The 18,916-nt window shown below is 46.7% G+C and overlaps 1 protein-coding gene across 6 annotated transcripts in view; it reads right to left on the bottom strand.

Moving 5' to 3' along the window:
• Positions 1-3,250: 3,250 nt before the first annotated feature.
• Hr3 (Hormone receptor 3) overlaps positions 3,251-18,916 on the bottom strand; it is a 157,164-nt gene continuing 141,498 nt past the window's right edge. For all 6 annotated transcript variants that reach the window (XM_065450835.1, XM_065450859.1, XM_065450844.1 and 3 more), the window contains 2 exons: positions 13,434-13,550; positions 3,251-11,617 (listed from right to left, as the gene is read on the bottom strand). In XM_065450835.1, the coding sequence (XP_065306907.1) occupies positions 11,358-11,617; positions 13,434-13,550 (377 nt within the window). In that variant the 3' untranslated portion in view covers positions 3,251-11,357. The remainder of the gene's footprint in view (positions 11,618-13,433; positions 13,551-18,916) is intronic.

Below are 18,916 nucleotides of genomic sequence, written 5' to 3' on the forward strand. Positions count from 1 at the left end.
AATAAAAAAGGTACTGGTCATTTAGATTTTCTGTCTTCAGCATTTGTTCTGTTCCACAGCTGTTTCTTGAAATCTGGAATGCTGTACCCATCTCTTTGTTAGCGATAAACAGGGAAATCTGTCAGCATGTTTTGTTTAAAATGCAGCTGATCAACCCAATAGTTAGGCTACTTGCTAATTATAAATTACAACGATCATAGTACAGGACCATAAAACAGATTGATGCTGAATAACAGCTGTGCCACACAATGTGCATGTGTTCAGAAGAGCCAAATGCCCCAGAGAGAAAGCAACAGTAACTTATTGTTCGTCATCTTGTACAAGCAGATTATGCGCCAGATGTAATTTATGCTCAGTAAATACATAAATCAGTCATGTGAGGTGTCTCACTTTAGGTTGCAAATTCGAACTTCTTGTAATCTTGCTTGTTTTTATTTTGTTGCCTTTGTGGGCATGAGTGACTTGGTTGCCTTGGCACATATTGTCAAAACTGTTTCATCACTGGTAATCAGAAAATTTCATTTACACATAAAATTCTCAGTTACTGATATGGTGGGCTTCGAGCTTAACTCTCTTATCTTTCATATGTTTACCTACCAAAAGTTTTATCATTCATTGAAACATATCCATGCAATGCACAGTGGGAACCCAAATTATAAATATCTGCTCTTGCTTTCTACCCTGCCCTACAACATAATGAAGATACAAAGCGAAACTATAAGTTTGCAATTGTCCCCCATAACCAGAGTTTCGCTTAGAATTTGAGAAAAAAATTGACATCCTGCTATGGTGTGAGAGTTGCTTTGAGCACCAAGTGAACTGCGTAGCGCCTGTGCTAGAGTACACAACAAAGCAGAAAATCCCCCAGATTGGAATGGCAGTCGTAATTTAAGAACAGATGTTTTATTTCACGCACCATTAGTGTGGCTTATCTGCTTCTGTTTTGTTTTGTGGGAACGTATACATTGGGACGACAATTTTTTGCGCCAATCTTACCTTAGCGGGACACCAGACAAAGATAGAAATCAAGAACAGGTATTCACACTTTGTTGCCCACAGTGTATTATCTGGATGTGTTTCCCTCTACAAAAGACTACTGTGGTAGATAATAATAAACAAAGACAAAAGAACTAAGGGGTATGTGTCAGTCATCCGTCCGAGACCTCTAGTGTTTATAGAAACACTTCTTTCTCTATGTGTGTCAAGCCGTAGGGAGGCTTTACGTAACTCAGTCATGCTTTCCAAGATTGGAATAAGGACAATCACAAGAACATTGTATGAGTGATTTGTAAATGTGGCACCTAATGTAACCCATTTATGTATGTGCAGAGGATAGATTACAGCCAGTGCATAATCTGCTCTTACAGGATGACTTGTAAAGAGTAAAAGAAGCCTTCCTCACACCTTTTTTTGTGTTTCTTTTGGATCTTTGTGAACCATGTGTATTGTAACAGCTGCGTGCATGCAGCTGGGTATAGTTTGTTTACGCGTTCTGCTTCCTCCCTTGTCCTCATCATTCATATGCTAGCTTTGCCGTAACAAAATACAGCTACCTGTGCTAAATATTTTGTCAGCGTGTTTGCATTATGGCAAGTTTTGTTTTAGTGGTTATTGCAACCTGTGAAATTGTCTGTGTCAGCTATCATACTTCGTCTTGGAAAAGTATGTTTGTCAACATAAATAAACGATTAGTATAAATGTTGCTGTATTTATTTCTGTAATATTGTCTGTTATGAAGTTTTATACACTGTTGCATGTTGTATGACAGAATAAAATTGATGCACAACTTTTTAATGTGGTATTTTTCAGAACAATTTTCCACTGACGCTAACACACACAAGTTGTGTGGGAAAAGTGCCAACAAGAGTACATGAGGTAAGACAGCTGTTTTTACTGTTAGATTGGATTATCAATTGCCAACCAGTTGTTTTCAGCAAGCATAGTATAACGCATACATTATGTAATCTAAGTTGGAATATTTTTTTTATTGCACTTCATTATCTGTGTCTCCTTTGTACATAAGTGCAGCCTTTTTTATTTGTTATGTGTAGCTTACTTGCTTAGGATGTTAAATTGTAAGTTCTAAATAAAAACACGTATCGGAGAACAGTGGAATAGGTTTAACTTATAAATCTTTTGACATATAAGAGACTTGTGCAGTGGTCAATTGAACTTCGACATGAGTTACATAATATTTTGGGGTCTCATTATGGTTCTGAGTGGCATTGCAGCGTAATGCATGTGCACCTGCAGGCTACGTATTGGATGTTTATTGAAGACTGTTGTGCTTGGTTGGCTATTGATTCCAGTTTAATAGTAATGAGAACTGTCTTGCTTTCATAGTGATTCTGTGCTGACTGATACATTTGAATTTTTGAGAAGACAATAACAAATGGTGATGAAATATTAACTTTTTGTTGCTAACCTGCCATGTCCTGTTTCGCAAGTTTGCTATGGATTCTTTTGTATATGCTGTCTTTTCACAGTAGTCATCTTGAGAACTAGCCGTAGTCGTAATTACAGCAAAAGTTGGTGACACATTTTGAAAAGCGGCTCGACACTGCCATACGAAAGTCAAACGACTTACATGGATTGATTATTCTACTCTATTTGCAAGAGTCCTGCGCCACGCACTAAGGGTAACTTGACACACACTGCTAGAGTCATCAGACTCATCAAGAATAGTTACCCGAGTCCTTCAGCAGTGGTCATGTGACCCTTTATCTTGAGTCGTCCGACTCATGTTGAATAGTTAACGGACTCCCTCAGCACTAGTCGTGTAACCCTTTTGAGAGGGTTAGGAGACTGCTACAAGAGAGTGTGCATGACTATTGCGTGTGCAGTCACGTAACCACCTTGTATCGAGCACAGATAGTCTCGCGACCCTCTGCCGAAAGAGAGTTCGGGTGTCTCCCACAGTGTGTCGTGTACGTGGCGAGTCCAGACTCTCCGAAAAGAGTAAAAGATCTCCTTTCTTTCTTAGTGTGTACGTGCGCACCACCACTTGAATGCTAATCGCGTTAACGACGATACACATCCCCAAATGATGGGCTCTGTTTGATTTTCCAAGTCCCTCTGTATTCACCTCTTCGCTGCTACATTCACTCGCAGAGCCAACGTTCAGGACTCACCATTTAGCATCTTCTCTTCTACCGCTCTAGATTTTCAAGTTGCGCGAGGCACGTAGCAGAATGGCAGCCACAATGCCAGGCCAAAGGCCTGCGTTGATGAACGACAGGGATACATGAGAACCTCGAATGATACACTTTATTTTGTGTCACATGAAACGACTCTCTTTATTCATTTATTCGTTTTCAATATATATATATTACACTGTCGAAATAATAAGTTCCATCCCATAGAGTTCCTAACGACACACACGGTAGGGCAAAGAAAGGAAACGGACGCCAAAGATAAAACGTTGGCTGTCACGAGGACAGCAATGAACCACTCGCAAGAAAGAAATTTACATTGTAGAACGCATTGTTATCTGGAGAACACAAAATCAAACAATGAGGACCGAAAGAACAATGGTTAGTGGAACGCACAAGAGCGCGAGTGCGAAGCGCAGCGCCCCGACCGAACCTTGCGCGCCGCTCGCTTTGCGTCCTGAGGACCTGTGCGCCGGGTTCCCCAGCGTAGAAGAGGCGCGGCCGGGCGAACCAACAAATGCGCCGAATACGCGTTCTTTGCGTGCCAGGACAAATAACGCCAACTGCTGCTGTCATTCCTATTACTAGCAGAGTTCCTGCTGAATTTAAACATTCAATTGCGCTTCACGTCGAGCACGCGATCTCGTGCTCGGCAACACTGCGGCGTGTATTCCCGTTCGACGTGCCATGTGCGAATTCGTTATAAGCCTGACGACTGCTTTGTCTAGTTCAATGGCTCTTCTGGCAGAATCAACGTGAAGGGTACTCCGAAAGCTTTAAGGACAATCAGAAGCTCTTAGCCGCCAGACCTTTAAGTCGGAAAGTACAGTAGAAATGAAGGCTGTCAGTCGGCATGTCCTCAGGAAGCAAACAAGCCGCGGCAATGATTCGTTCGGGATGCGACCAGAGATTCACAGCACGCTGGGCAGCAACACAGGCAAGATGACGAACGGAAAACGAGGCCGCAATTGCAGCCGCGATGGCAGTGTGTGTGCTAGCGAGAAACCCGAGACGATCGTCGGTGTTTGAAGCGAGCGAGGAGAAGCGGTGTATCTACAAAGCAGGCCGCTTGCGTGACGCCGTGCGTGTGGAGAGAGAGCGGGACGAGTAGGAAAGGGAACGGCGCACGCGCGACGCAGGCCATCATCACCGACCGCTACGGCTACAGCACGACGCTTGATGAAGACAAAGCCGGCGCTTCTCTTGAGGCTGGCTGGCATGACCGACTGTATGTGTTACGCGAGCAGGTGAAAATGAAGGCACTCTCTATAATATAATAATATATTATGCTGCGAATATAGTAGCATCTCTGTCTGTAGTGGTCTACACTCGCGCGCTTCCTCAAAACCTCGGCCTCTCCACAGAAGGGCAGCACCTATCGCTGCACCTTCTTCCTTTTTTTTTTTCTCCGCCGTTCGACGCAACCCGAGGAAGCGAGCAAATCGGGAAAGGAAAAAGAGAGGGTGCGTCTGGGGAGAATCGGGAAGAATGCGCCACCGCAACGATTTACGGGAGAAAGAATGCGATGGAGCTGTCCATCGCTAATTTATGGCACCAGGTGGTAATGCTCGTGAAACATCAATAACTTCAGCTTTCTATTTCGTCGGTCGCAATTTCGCCTCCATCAGTGCTTCGCTCGCCAGCTCGAATATTTAGCTCACTAGCCCCTCTTTCTTTGCTTCAACCCCTTTTCCTCTCTTTTCCCTTCATTCCCGGTGACCACGAGGAGACCGAAATCAAGCTATTAACATCGTCAGAAAAAGACAGCCAATTTCGCACTTTTACACGTTCCTGTGGTTCATGAGTGTGAAAAGTGCTATGTGATAATAACTGCTACGTTGACCTCCCGTCATGCGTAAGTTCACCCTTGTCTCATGGAAAGCAATTTTAAGGGTTCCGGAGCTTCCTTTCCTATTTTTTTTTCTCTGCCATTTCCTCGGACAATCACCATCATTCGGGATGTTTCCGGTTAAGGGACATTTTTGCAACATCGGTTGTGACACATTGTTTAGTCTATATACTTCTTTTTCTAAATGGACTCAGCAAGCCTCCAAGCCAACTGAACTGCAACCCATCATATAAATAGCAAGGTCAACCTGTCACCAATTGATTCAGAAGCAAGAGCACCACTCAATGCAGTGCAACATGATTAATCTTGAATGCCGTTTGTGTGTTGCGCATTTTTTATAAAACTCGGATTTCGCTGACCGGTGTCCTGCGGGCGTGCATTTCACGAACGGGCATTAGAAATATATCTTCAGCGTTATCCCGAAAGTAATAGAACTCATTACAGAATATTTAGTCACGTATTGCTGTCCATCCATGCACTGTCCTATAAAGCGGGGAGTCATAATTCATTTTTTTAAACATAATTCCCTTTCATGTGCCCTGCGATAAACCATTGTAGACAAATACATGTCCCATAAAAGTCGGTCCTGAAGGCAGCAAATCTAGCGAAAACGTGGCATCCGTGGCTGATTAATGGGGAAGGCGGTAATGCGGGAAACAGTGATAGGAACTAAACGTTGCTCACAGTCGACCTTTTCGAACTGACTTGTTGCAAGCATTGTGAACGTTCAGTTCAACGGCCTAGCAAAAAAAAAAACTAGCATCGCGGCCAAAAAGAACGCATACGCGCAGCTTTACCTGTCGATGCCTTACGAACAGACCCGTACCAGTCGGCTAAGCACAAGCGATTTCAGTATGAAACTAACCGTGCAGACATTTTCGGGTTTTCACACACGTTCAACGGTTCTCTGCCTCTTCAAGATGCTCAAAGATTGTCCCGCCTATAATACTGCTACCTTACGAACAAATTTTTTTTTCATTTCCGGAAGGCGTCAGATCGCGACTACTAAACGCTATATCACTCGCTTTTGTTTTTCATTTGCTGTACTCCGTGCAGGAGAGTGTTGCCGAGAAAGTGCTCACATGTTCAGGTACAGGACAGACGCAGACAGAAAGAAAACGCAGCGAAGCTCAAGACACTGTCGCTGGTGATAAGAAGCGTTGCTGTGTTGTTAACTCTGTACACGGGGCCCTCCGAGTCCTGCAAGAGCGCATTACTCGGGCGCTTTCCATCTCTCCATGCGTTTTGTCCGTTAAGAACAACACGTTGCGTACATACAGCATATGTATCCAACTCTGGTAATGACAAAACGAACGGACCAGTGTTGGAGGTAGGTGCCACGTCGATAGCGTCATAAGAGAGGCGAACTTGAACTCCCTTGTACTGTGCACGCTCCCCAAGTGACGATGTGGTGCGCGCGCGAACAAAGGCGCCGGGGAAGGCGGCTAGCTGCGTTAGCGCCCCCCCCCCCCCCCGCCCGTCTGGCACGCACGAACCAAGTGTGCGCCGGAAAGAGAGAGTACGAAACACAAAAGACAGGGGAAGACAATACAAAAACAACATGTTTAGGTTGACGTGCACGTCCTCGTTTATGTGTTTATGGATGGCATGTTTGTACCAGCATGCTTACGCGTGACATATGCGTGATGGCAGCGAAGGGTCAGTAGCATGACACAGGCTTCGGATGGGCGAAAGCGCGCGCAGTTGCAGTTAGCATTTAGCGACAACACGCACACTATAACAGCGTAAGAAGCTAATGAAAAAATCCATAATAATAAGCGGAAGGGGGACCGGTGTGGGGATGGATGAACGAGGGCTGAACAGGGGGAATGATAAGACCACGCGCTCGGACAGAATGAAAGAAATGAATAAACGACGGCGGAGAGAGTAACGTACGATCACTCGTTTTTACAGACGTGCGAGCCCTTTCCTGACGACCTGAGTTTTTGGTGCATCCATGTTGTGCCCGTGCTTCAAAGAAGCTAAGCCTAAAGGGGCTACGAAGGGCAACGCTGAAATCTGCGGCGCAAGGGGATCGCTGATTGCACTGCAAACTTAAATAATGACTGTTATTCCAGAATCGGAACCATGTGGTGCAACCAAAAACTGGGTCTCAAAGAAAGGGCTGTAGCGCTCACTGAATACAAGAAGTATACACAAAGAAAGTCAAAATGAGCAGAACAGGTGAATGAAAAGTATGATGGCATACAATGTACATTTATTCAAGTCATGTCATGTCATAAAACGAACATTCACGTTTGTGCTTCATAAATAAGTGAGCATATAACATTTAAAAAAAAGAGGACGTGTTACCCCGAAGGCTGTCTAAAACATCTAAACCTTTCACCGAAGACTTTGTAATCTTTAAGAAAGTGAGAAAGGATGCATTGTACAGCAGCGGAGCACAGTAGTAGTCTTCAAGAACGTTTTACGTTTCATTTATCCACAACTACATATTTCAACGAGCTCAACGAATCGCTGCGCCGCATAACGACAAGCAGGAGAAATTTTTTCGGAGGTCGACACTCGTTAACAGCAATCCACGAAACAACCTGGTCTACGCCGACGAACTGAGCGACCCGGCGCCGTGCACACTTCCCGCGCGCGGACGCTCTCGTCTGCCGCTCGATGGCGCTGGGCGCTCTTTGTTAAAATCCAAGCTCACAGCCGAGTACTAACCCGGCCTAGCGTAAACCGGCTCACCCGCAGCCATGGTGCGTACTCTGAGCACACGGGACGTTTAGGTTTTACTCCCAATAGCGTGCAGGTATAGCAAGAAATGCGCCGATTACGCGAATAGTCCGATTGCACGACGAGTTTCACTGCGCCATCACTGTCACAATGAATGCCGGTAGTAGTCCTTGGCATATGCTGGTGACTAGTTCTTCAGCCCTGAACCCCCCCCCCCTGCCTATTTTCTTCCTCTGTTTCTTTTTTTTTTAAGCGTCTTAACCCTCGATGCGAAGAGACCGCATAATGAGCATAAAAAGATTTTGCAATACTAGCAGCATCGGATAAAAACGAACTCCCGTCCCAAATAACGCGCATTCACATTGCCAATGCAGCTCGTCAGTGCTTTACTCGAGCTTGTCTGGGCACTACTCTTTCAGGCGAGCAATGTGACAGTGGAGGCCAGACTAGCGCTGACCGGCACAGCGGGATACGTAGCGGTAAATACCGACAGCTGGCGGGGCAAGTACACATGCGCCATGAACGCGGCGATATCGGTCTGTTCCGCCACGGAAGCTCCCCGGCAAAGTAGCACGTGCGTGCGTGTTCGCGTGCAGCAGAGACCCGCAGCACTTCGCAGCGAGCTACTTCACCCGCAGCGCTCTCCCAACTGCGTCCGTCGCGCCGGAACCAAACCAACGCGGCGGCAACGCCTCCCTCCCGGCGACGGCGGGCGAGAAGTGTGCGCGAGCGCCCCGCAACCCCCCCTAGCACCGATCGCAGCGGCGTCCCTGAGCAGACGACCGAGAACAAATACGAGCACAACCTCCGGCTCTCCTGCGCGTTGTCAACAAGAAAGCAGACGAAACAGGTTTCGAGAACACAGGACAACGGCACTGACGTAGAGGCTTTCGAAACAGGGCCCGCAGAAATACGGTTAGTGTATCGTCGCATGAAAAAAGAATAATAATATCATAATAATAATAATAATATAATAATAATAATGGTAGTAATTACACATCTATGGAGATCGACCGGTCGCGAAGGTGCGCATTATGTACAAGGGGCAGCCCAGAACTCTTCGTGTTTCCTCTGTATATAATACGGGGTGTCGTGTAAGATATCACATTATTGCTTCTCTCGCTCTGCTTCTGTTCTTTCCTTTTTTTTTTCTTCATTCTCTTTCTCTCCGTGTATGATTACCCGGGAGGCAGACTTATACGGCCTCCCAGCGACAAAAAAATAAAGATAATACAAACAAAATTTCTTGGATGAGCCTCGCGACATGTCTACCTGGTAATGATTCGTTATGTACAGCGCTGGGTTTTGCTTCGTGATCTTTGCGTGTGTGTGTGCATGTATTTGCGTTTGTTTTCTGTGTTTCCGTATGTGCCCGAGCTTCTTTTTGACCTTCTACCGCGGAGTTAGCACGTGATTTTTTTTTGTTTTTACCTCTATTACAGCGAGAACAAGAACTTGTAAAAACACGAATGGCTTAACAAGAAAACGCCCGACACCGAACAACGCCTGCGCGAAAGCGAGGGAACAGTGAAAGGAACAAGTTAAGAAAGAGGTCAATAATCTCAACAACGCGCTGTAGGGACAACGCGTTGATCCGAAACCGCACCACCACGTGATTGTTTGTTCCCTCTCTGTCTGTGTCGCACACTGCGCCTCGACCTCCGTAATTAAGAAAGCACCATCACCTGCGGGCTTGGAAACAACCAGCCACGTTCCTCAACGGTTTTGCGCACGACGACCAACAACGGTCCCCGTTGGCGAACACTACCACACGACGACCACGGCACGGCCTTTATCTCGACACGAGGCTCAGTCGACGTCACACCGTACACACTTTTAAGTTTTGCGATAGCTGCAAGTTGCACATGGGGACGCCCCCCACAATCGACCAGAAAAATTGGTGGCAGTGTTGTCGATGTGGGAAGCTGCGAGTGGAAGTGAAACAAGATGGTGGCAATATGCGGTGCTCGAGCTGTGAACGTGATCCGATGGTTGACTCGGTCTGAGCTATGCTAGGATGACGTAATGGTAACGACGAAAAAGTACGCTGCCTTCGAAGGAGCCTCGGCTGGTTTTTGAGCGGGGCGTCTGCGTCAACGCTCGTCGTAAAGACAGAAAGAAATATGCTGACTACGCCAAGCGGACGAAAGAAATTGCACGACTCTTGAATGGAGAAAATGACGATTGTTCCTTGATAGAAGAAAGGATCCGAGCTTGAATACAATATTGACTAAGCAACCCCCATTCTCCTTGCAAACTCATATTGGTACAGGGGAGGTGTAAAACGAAAATTTATCCTGATTTATTTCTTTTGCGCACGCACAAGTTAAGCAGATAAAAAGACACCTAGTGTTGCACGATTTTCTACTAAATTTGAAAGAACGTATCTTACAACCAAACAGCACTGAGCACACCACACCACTGCCAACTGAACAGGCTCAGATGTGCCAAAGACATGCACAAAATCAAACAGGCCTGAACAATCAGCTGTAGTCTCAACAAAAGAGAAGGCCGACCGGAGTGCATGCAGGTTAGTGGTACTTAAACTACGACAGCAATTCATCCTGTCAATTACCGACACTCACTTCCAGCAGGCTTCAAATTTTGCATAAGATTTCTTCAAGCGAGAGCAGTTACCTAAACATAAAAGCAACAGATAGAAACAACTTTTTCAGCCTGCGATCAACAAGGCAAACAGGGAAAAGGGGGGCTCCTGAGAACGATGTGTCTTCTCCGGTAGCTCCCGTATCAGCAGAGTCAAAACCAGCTTCCATAAGAATATCCCGCAGCAGTCCAACGTTGACTTTGCCCGCCGCGTAAGAAATGGCCGAAACAACGCTATACAACAGCTGTGGGCCACTGGCGTCATCAGGCAATTACCACTCAAGAACCCAGCACAGCTGCCATCGTGTAAGATTGATGTTTCTCGCATCACCACGGAGTTGGTGACCAGAGGCACACAACCACCGACAGTGATGCACTAGCGCGCCGTGCAACAGCGACGAGCTGGCGCCTGACGCCGCGTTGAATCAGCGTCGAATTTCTCGAAATGACGATTGAAAGTTAAGCAACACACGAAGAAAACGACAGCAACAAATGAAACCGCTTTGGCTCTGCCAAAACGTCCCGGCGGAGCCAAAGCCGGTGTCGTTTGTTGGGACGCATGCCGGCAGCGTACAACATGTGAGGGTGCGGATGCAGGCGGCGTCATGCTGCTGAAAGTTACGCCATGTGCGTCAAAGTCACTGGGACGTATCCAAAGTCTCTCCAAAGTCCACTAGGTCGGGGTCGAAAGGCACACTGCATCCCGGAGACGCGTAGCAGCTACCGCGGGCACCGATTCCCAGCTAAAAAGCGAGCACGCTCGCCGGCACGCTACCAGGCTGAAAGTTTCGAACCAAAAGTGCCCCGAACTGCTCCGGAGAAGACACGACCGTTTCCAGCGGGTTGCCCGACGTTCGCAGGGGGCAGCCCCGGCCGTCGTCTGGGCAAGCAGCCGGTGCTGCCCAGCACAGCCTTACAAGCTAGGCTTTCCCCGCAGCCAAACGAGCTGCACAGTGAAGCGAGCGCTGCTGCGACGGCGGGGCGAGCGGCGGCCGGATATGGTGGCGGAGTCGAGAGAGGCCTTCTGCACCGCAGGATGAACTCGTCGCCGAGAAAGATGCTCAGATGTCGACGGAAAAGAGCTCCTTGTGGAGCGCGGGGAACTCGAGGTGGGGCACGGTGCGCCGAAACTTGGCCAGCGCGTCCATGTGCAGCAGGCTGACCTCGCGCAGGCTGGGCAGCTTGGCGAGCAGGCAGTCGAAGGCGCTCACGTCGCCCTTGTACGGCTGCTCGTGCGTCTTGCCCAGCTCGTAGCGCAGGGACTTGAGGATGGCCGCGTTCAACCGCTGGATCTCCGAGACGCCCTTCAGGCCCGGCCGGTCTGCGCCACGCGAAGCGAGCACAGAGAGCGTTAGAGGAGCGAACCCCCTGCAACGCGCGGCCACCCGCGGTGCTGTTCTGTGCGGCCCGCACGGGCCGAAGCCGCGGCAGCGCCACGCGCTGGCGTGGCGCTCGCGCCAACAACGCTTCCGACAATTCGCACTTGCGTTCTCCACCGTAACTGTGGACCACACGTTGCCGCTGGACAGTGATTGGTCTAAGAGCACACGTTGATCTGCTCATAACTCATAAGTAACTCATAAGTATTTAATTTAGACTACACGAAAATTTGAAGTGCATCAGGGGCACCGCGTTCATTACTGGTGATTGGCACAGCGAAAGAAAGGGGGATAAAAATACATTACCTTTACGTATATACGTGGTGCTTAAAGTCAGAATATCATAAATATTAATGAAAAGACTAGGTTAGGCACGCAAATGCTGCTTGCAGAGCTGGTTCGTTTACAGCGTTTACATTTTAAAATGCGGCGTTTAACGTTATCTGATCATTAGAAAGTTTTACCTCAGAATAAATCAGTCATCTGCATACGATGCAAATAATGCAATGCATCTGCATCTGCAAATAAGTCGTCTGCATACAGTTATATGTTAACAGATATGTGACTGACAATGTCATTTATAAACAAAAGAAAAAAAGCGGTCTAAGCACCGATCCCTGGGGGACGCCAGGTTCTACGAAATCTTTCTCAGAGCATTCATCTTTAAATACAACAAAGTGCTACCAGTCATTGAGGTAAGCTGAGATCCAATTAGTTAAGTGCGAGTTTTTAAGCATTTTCTCTCATTTGAAAATTCATTTTTTGTGTGACACCTTATCGAATGCTCTAATATAATACATAAAAATTGCACCTGTCTGGACAACATTGTTAACTGCCAATGCAATATCGTGAACAGTCCCTACTAATTGTGTACAAGTCCAATAGTCTTTTCTGAATCCGTGTTTACACTCAGATAGTGCATTATGGGCAATTAAAAATTGAGTAATATGATTATGAATTACATGTTCGGGTATTTACAAACTGTTGAAGTTAGTGATACTGGCCCATAATTATTGATCTCATCTTTCTTCCCCTTTCTGTGTCGCGGTTTTACTTTCGCTCCGTCGCCCATAAAGGGTAGCAAACCAGAGTTATGTCTACTTAACCTCCCTGCCTTTCTATGCATGCTTTCTCTCCTCTCTGGCTGTCCTCCAGTAAGACGGCACTTGTCTGATTTGGAAAACAGAATGTGCAAGTATTTAGAAACAGCTTGAAGACAATCGTATATTTCAGGGCAACTCCGTTTGATTTGACATTTTTATAGTGATGTGTGTTACGGGATATTGGTAAGCAAATTTAACGTTCCATTCGATAAGTTCACATTCATAGGCACCATGCAAGACCACCCGATCAGTGTCTCCAAAGCCCTCGCTAGGTGCGAAATCATCATCATCATCATCATCATCATCATCATCATCAAGTTCGCATTCCATCACATAAGGCATTTCTCTGCCTATATCTCAGTCATTTATATCTCCTACTTTTAAATATAGGATAACCTGCCCGATGAAACTGTGACTATTTCTAGCGACTGTGCTTTTCGCGAGACTGCATTTTATTCGATAAATACGAGCCGTTTTGTTTGTAGCAACTGTTTCGGCTATTTTCACTCGCTGCCGTGTGAGGTGCCCACTCGGCTCCGAAGGTTGAAAAGGGAGAGCCCCCCCGCGCTCGCAGGTCAGCACAGCCGTATTTCCCGGCGAGCGCGTACGCGCGAACGGAGGCGCGCGCAGGCTCGAAAGTGCGGACGCCACTCACCCGGAGCCAGCAGCACGTAGGCCGAGTAGAGTGCCAGTTCCGTTTCCGTCAGCTTCATCTCGGCTATGCTCCGCACGAAGTTGAAGGCATTATTTACAAGCTTGATCTCTTGGGTTTCTGCGCATAACGAAAACATATTGGGTCATCATCAGCGTTCACAACGGTTTCTCAGCAGAGGAACGACAAACAACGAGTTTCTTATTGCCACTTTGGAAAGGGCGTTTAAAGTGGGGAAGGAAAGCGGCCCCACATCACAGCGCAAGCACAGCAGTACAGGGACTCCGAGGAGACCCGGTGCCGACCTCGAGCAGAACGCTTTGCAGCTACAATGCGCTCTATGCAATCCGCCGTAAACTTTGCCATACCAAGAAATTGCCCAACCTGTCATCTGCTTAAACTTCACCGCAATGCACCAGCATAAATCGATGGGCAGCACTTTCAAAAATTGTGTTTCAAAAATCGGCTGAATTTCAACAACGTTCATTTAGCAACGTTGAGAGAACAACTTTGGGCGACCTTCTAATGATATGCACGTTTCCGGCAGTTAGTAGTAGCTTTCCTGATGCGGGAAAGAACGCACCTATAACAATGCATGTAAGTTACGACTAGGTGCCGCAAATGCAATTATTAAAGGAACCGAGTACCCTTTCAACGTTGCCAACTGAACGTTGTTGAGATTCATGCTATACATTTAAACATCATTTTTATAAAATGCTGCCTTTGAGTTACGTTGGAGGACTTGCGTGAAGTTCGACAGATGGCCGATTGGGAAAGATCGAAAATGTCCATGGTATATTAATGTTTATGGCAAATGCGTAAAATGCATACAATAGCTTCAAAATTCTAACGTTAGCTGAAAAGGTGTGCTCTTTGAACTAAAATATAGCGATGTTGTCGCTTTGATGAACGCCCTTATAACTTGGTTGCTACCATTCTAAAATTCGTCCTCTGTGTGCTCTGCTTGAAAGCAAGCAATAGTGCACAGCGGCACCGCGCAGACTTCGCACCAGTTGTTGTTCCCTTTCAAGTGGTTCTTTTCCTATAACCTGAGAATTATCTTGAGCACACGAAGCAGCCCCTTGTTGGCCCATAACTTTTAACATTTGGCAGTATGTACCTGGGAAAGTGGCGAGCGACAAGCCGCGACATGAGCAGCTGACCATGAGCTGACCAAGTCGGGAGTTCAAGACGGCGATGCAATATTGAAAATCTGGTTGCCTGCGCACAAATGAGGTGCTCTATCGTGTCAACTGTCGTGCAACTTGAAAAAAAAAAGTAAAAGACTTCAGTGAAGCCGAACTTGTTTGCAGGATTCAGTTCCGGCGGGCCCAGCCGCCGGAACTGTGAGAAACTTTTGAACATAGTGAAGAAAATGTCCATCTGTCGGAGAGGCTGCTGTGAACATGTCAGCCAAACATTGCTGTGCTTCATGCAGCAGGGAAATTGCAAGCTGCTGTAAAACACAGCGAAAAAATCGTTTGCTCTCGCTTCCGCAATGCCGCTACTTTCATCGAAAGCAGCTGGCCCAGCTGGCTTATCTCGTGATAGCGAGAGCACTTTTAGTAATAAGTAATTGGACATTTTTGAGTTATCCAAACGGACTGTATACAGGTACGAGATCTCAAAATGACATGAAAAAAATTTGGGGGACGCTCAAGCTTCGCCTTTAAGAGTGGAACGCGATAGCATTCAAAGATCCCTGACTGCCTCTCACGCTTTCCGGCAACTGGAACGTACGTAACCGTAATGTTTACCTGGAAACGCTTGCCCCGAACGCTATGCGCGAAGTCGAGCATGGTGGTGGAACCACCGCCTCTTGCGTGGGCCGCGATGCGGCGGAGGCGAGCGCCAGCTGGGGTCCATACACAAGAACCGGGCGCGCCGCTCCGTGGCCCCCCAGACACACGTAGCGCCGGCGCGCGGGAAATGGCGGACGGCGCAGCCGGCTTGTGTGTGAAGATGTTTGTTTGAGTTTTCGCATAACAGAATTATGTCTTCTCGTAAAGTCAAATTATAATCCGAGATCTATGATATCGGTAGGTTGTGTACATGTCGTAGTTTACAATTTTTCTACGTATTTTAGGCTGAGAAATTCAATTAGTTTAGTCAATTCCTTGCATCATATGGATGGCCGTGTATATGGGGACCGAAAGTCTATTTGGCGATGAAACGTTCCGACGCGGGCTCCTTAAATCTGCCGCACTGCGCGTAGCAGCGGCGCGTGGCTCCGAGATGGCGCCTACCGCGGCCGCCGCCGCCGGGTGGCACGACGAGCCCTTCCGCGACAGCCGACTTTCGGCCGCGCTTGGCTTGGGAGCTTCCAGCGCGCCCGCGGAGATGATGAAAGCTGGGTGTCGGAGCGATAACTTCACTCTCAGTTTAATGAGTCGCGAAACGTTTCCTGCACGAGTTTCTTGAGATAATGTCCTTTAATAGCGGGGCCATTCTAGTTCAAAAAGTGTTTCAGGGCTCCCTTTAACAACCTTCAGCAAATTTTCGGCTCTGTGCGCTTTGTGCCCGCAATTATCAAATTGGTTCATTTAGGGTTATTATAACGCAGAAATTGGGACAAAGAGCCACGAAAGCTCCTACATCAATATAGACCTACTCAGTCTGCTAGTGCAGGTGTACATTTAGTATTTTTGTCATCGATGATCTACACGTCCGCATGAAGAATATCCAGCGCTAAGTCCCTCGAAGAAGCATCGAAAACTACCTTTAGGCGGAGTCACTGCATTTGCATGCATAGAAAGCTTGCGCAGGCGGCAAAAGATGCTCCGTCAACGAGGGCAGAACATTTCAGTAAACCCAAATATCAAGCGCTCTATCTATACATGTTTTAATCAAAGTACTTTCAGTGAACTATGAAAAAACTATCGCGCTCGTTTTCTACATAGCGAAGTCATCGTTGGGGCTCGCGTACAACGATGAGATGTCGCCGGCTTTTACGCATTGTGAAGAAAATTGAATTGGATTGACCAATTATTAAGAACTGACCGTAGACTAAAAGGCAAATATTTCGTGGGCATAGGCACATTCACTGCGTAAGCCGGTATATCCCACTAGCTCTTCCACTCACGCGACCAGCATGTACGAGGTGCAGACAGCACAACTCTCCACGCAGGTTCGGTGAAAAAACTGCGGCTAGCGGCTCCAATCGAAGGCTGCGTGGGAACAGAGTTCTTGTGTTACGTGCGTTTCGTTCGCAAAATCAAAAGCTTTTCTTCCTTAACAAGGTCTTTGCCTGACAATACCTGTCTCATTTTAGATGTAGGCCACATGAACACTATTTTAGCAATGCTGTTTAAGCAATATGTGCAGTGGGGACTCTGCGCCTCAAATATGGACGAAGAATTGTCGAGCAAGCCGTCGGGAGTGCTCATGGTGCAATATGCAGAGGATTTTCGTCAAATGTGCGGTAATTGGTGGCCAAAACTATAATTATGTAGCGTGTGCAACATAAAAGTATTGTGGCACTCAGTAGGATGCTCATTAGTGTGCAATTTGGGAACTATCCAGCATATCAATGTGAAATTGGTAGAGATGTAGTGTGTATTTCGACACACGTACCAGACAAATTTAAGCGTCGTGCGTGTTTTGCGTACGCCGCAATAAATTACCAAATTTGGGCTAATCGGGAGTTCTGGTTTCATGTCACGGGACTAAAACCTTTGTTGCTTGAGAACCACTTGACGCATCGAAACGTCGTATGCGATCCGAGGACATGCAGTCGAAATGTGTTGTAGTTGTACGAGGCATTTTTTCCTGCAGACATGTGTCATTGCAATTTCGCGAGACATATGTTGTTGGGGTAGTTGGCTTCTGATATAGAATAAAATTCGAAATGGTGCCAGAAAGGCAAGGGTAAGACTAATGACATCACAAGACACAGAACAGCTCTTCTCAGTGGCGTAGTAACGAGAGGGGGGAGGGGGAGAGGGCGGCCGTGGGCCCCGGGTGCCAGTTGAGGGGGGGGGGGGGTGTCATACATGTCTGAAGACCCACCTCTTTCCACCGGCTTGACTGGGCGTAAATGGTAAAGTATGCTCCGGCAACCAACAGCCCCAACTCATGTAGCCGATGTGCCAGATGTGTAGTGTCGCAGAATAGTAGGCTGCAGCTTCATCAACATCTTCCGTAATGATTGAACGAATGTTCGGGCTTATAAATTTAATTCGCTAATTGGTTTTTGTGTCGTCAGAATGTATACGGTGTTTCATTTATCAGTTTTGTATCATGTGCATTATTTTTGCATGAGCTTCGCGGTGTTGAATAAAAACACTGTCTCCTAGACCTAGCTAATCGTCTTTTTATTATTTTGTTGTTGTGTGACTTCATGTCACAAATACAGTGTGTTGTTTCAGCTGCACGGAATTTTATAAAAAGGTGAATTTTGTGAGGTTATTTTCCTATATTCTATCAGGTTATGTGTCTTTGTGACCTCTAGGAGCACGGTATCGTGCAAAATATGGCAGATAATTAATAAGGATACCTTAAATTAGTGCTTAGTTGGCAATTATAGAGGATACGTTACAATTTGGGAATCGAGGACCCAAAGTCATATTGTTAACTCTTCTTCTCTAAAAAAATCATCTTGAGTGCTACAGCCTGCAGTACTACGGCACTGCGAGCGACCCACTATGCCAGTACCAAGAGAAATACGAAATAGTGCACCAGTGACGTCGGTATCTCCACCCTCTCTATTGCGAGTGCAGACCAACAATAGCGCAAGCTTCCGCTCGCACGGGTTTCATCGCCTCTCTCTCTCTCTCTCTCTCTCTCTCTCTCTCTCTCTCTCTCTCTCTCTATCTATCTATCTATCTATCTATCTATCTATCTATCTATCTATCTATCTATCTATCTCTCTCTCTCTCTCTCTTCTTTTTCTTCCTTTCTTTTTTAGTGGCGAAGCCAGGACTCGACGCGAAGCGTACTCTATCCGTTCCCAATCTTGTGGCGGTACCACAGCTCGGATAATGACGCTTGCCAATAGAAGCAAATAAACAAAAAGGCTTTACTGATCAGAATGAAGAGACCTCGTAATTGTCATAGCATTGGCGCCCGCGCAACATGGAAGCAGGTGGCGTTTTTCTAATAGGGCGGGGAGATCGGCGTCACTAGCACGCTGTTTAATTTTCGTTTGGGTTCAGGGCTGCCCACAGCCAAAGTATTGCACGCCGTGGTACCTACCGCGATTTTTCTAAAGTTGTTGTTGGTAAACATATGATAGTCGGGTTTCAATTTTGCAAATGCAATATTGCCTCTAAAATCACTAATTAAAACTGTATTAAAATATTTTTTACTCGTGAGCCATATTTCCCACGGTGCTCCATCTGTATTGGCTGCAAAGCCTTACGGTCTGAAAGCAGATGTGCAAATGTGCTTATCACAAGGTATAACTGCAGCAGCCTGTGTTATCTGATGCAGAAAATAAAACAGCCTGTATGCCTGCCACATACGCGACCTCAGGGAACGAAAGTAAA

The sequence above is a fragment of the Dermacentor albipictus genome, chromosome 4 (assembly GCF_038994185.2).
Source record: "Dermacentor albipictus isolate Rhodes 1998 colony chromosome 4, USDA_Dalb.pri_finalv2, whole genome shotgun sequence".
Classification (NCBI taxonomy): Eukaryota; Metazoa; Arthropoda; class Arachnida; order Ixodida; family Ixodidae; genus Dermacentor; species Dermacentor albipictus.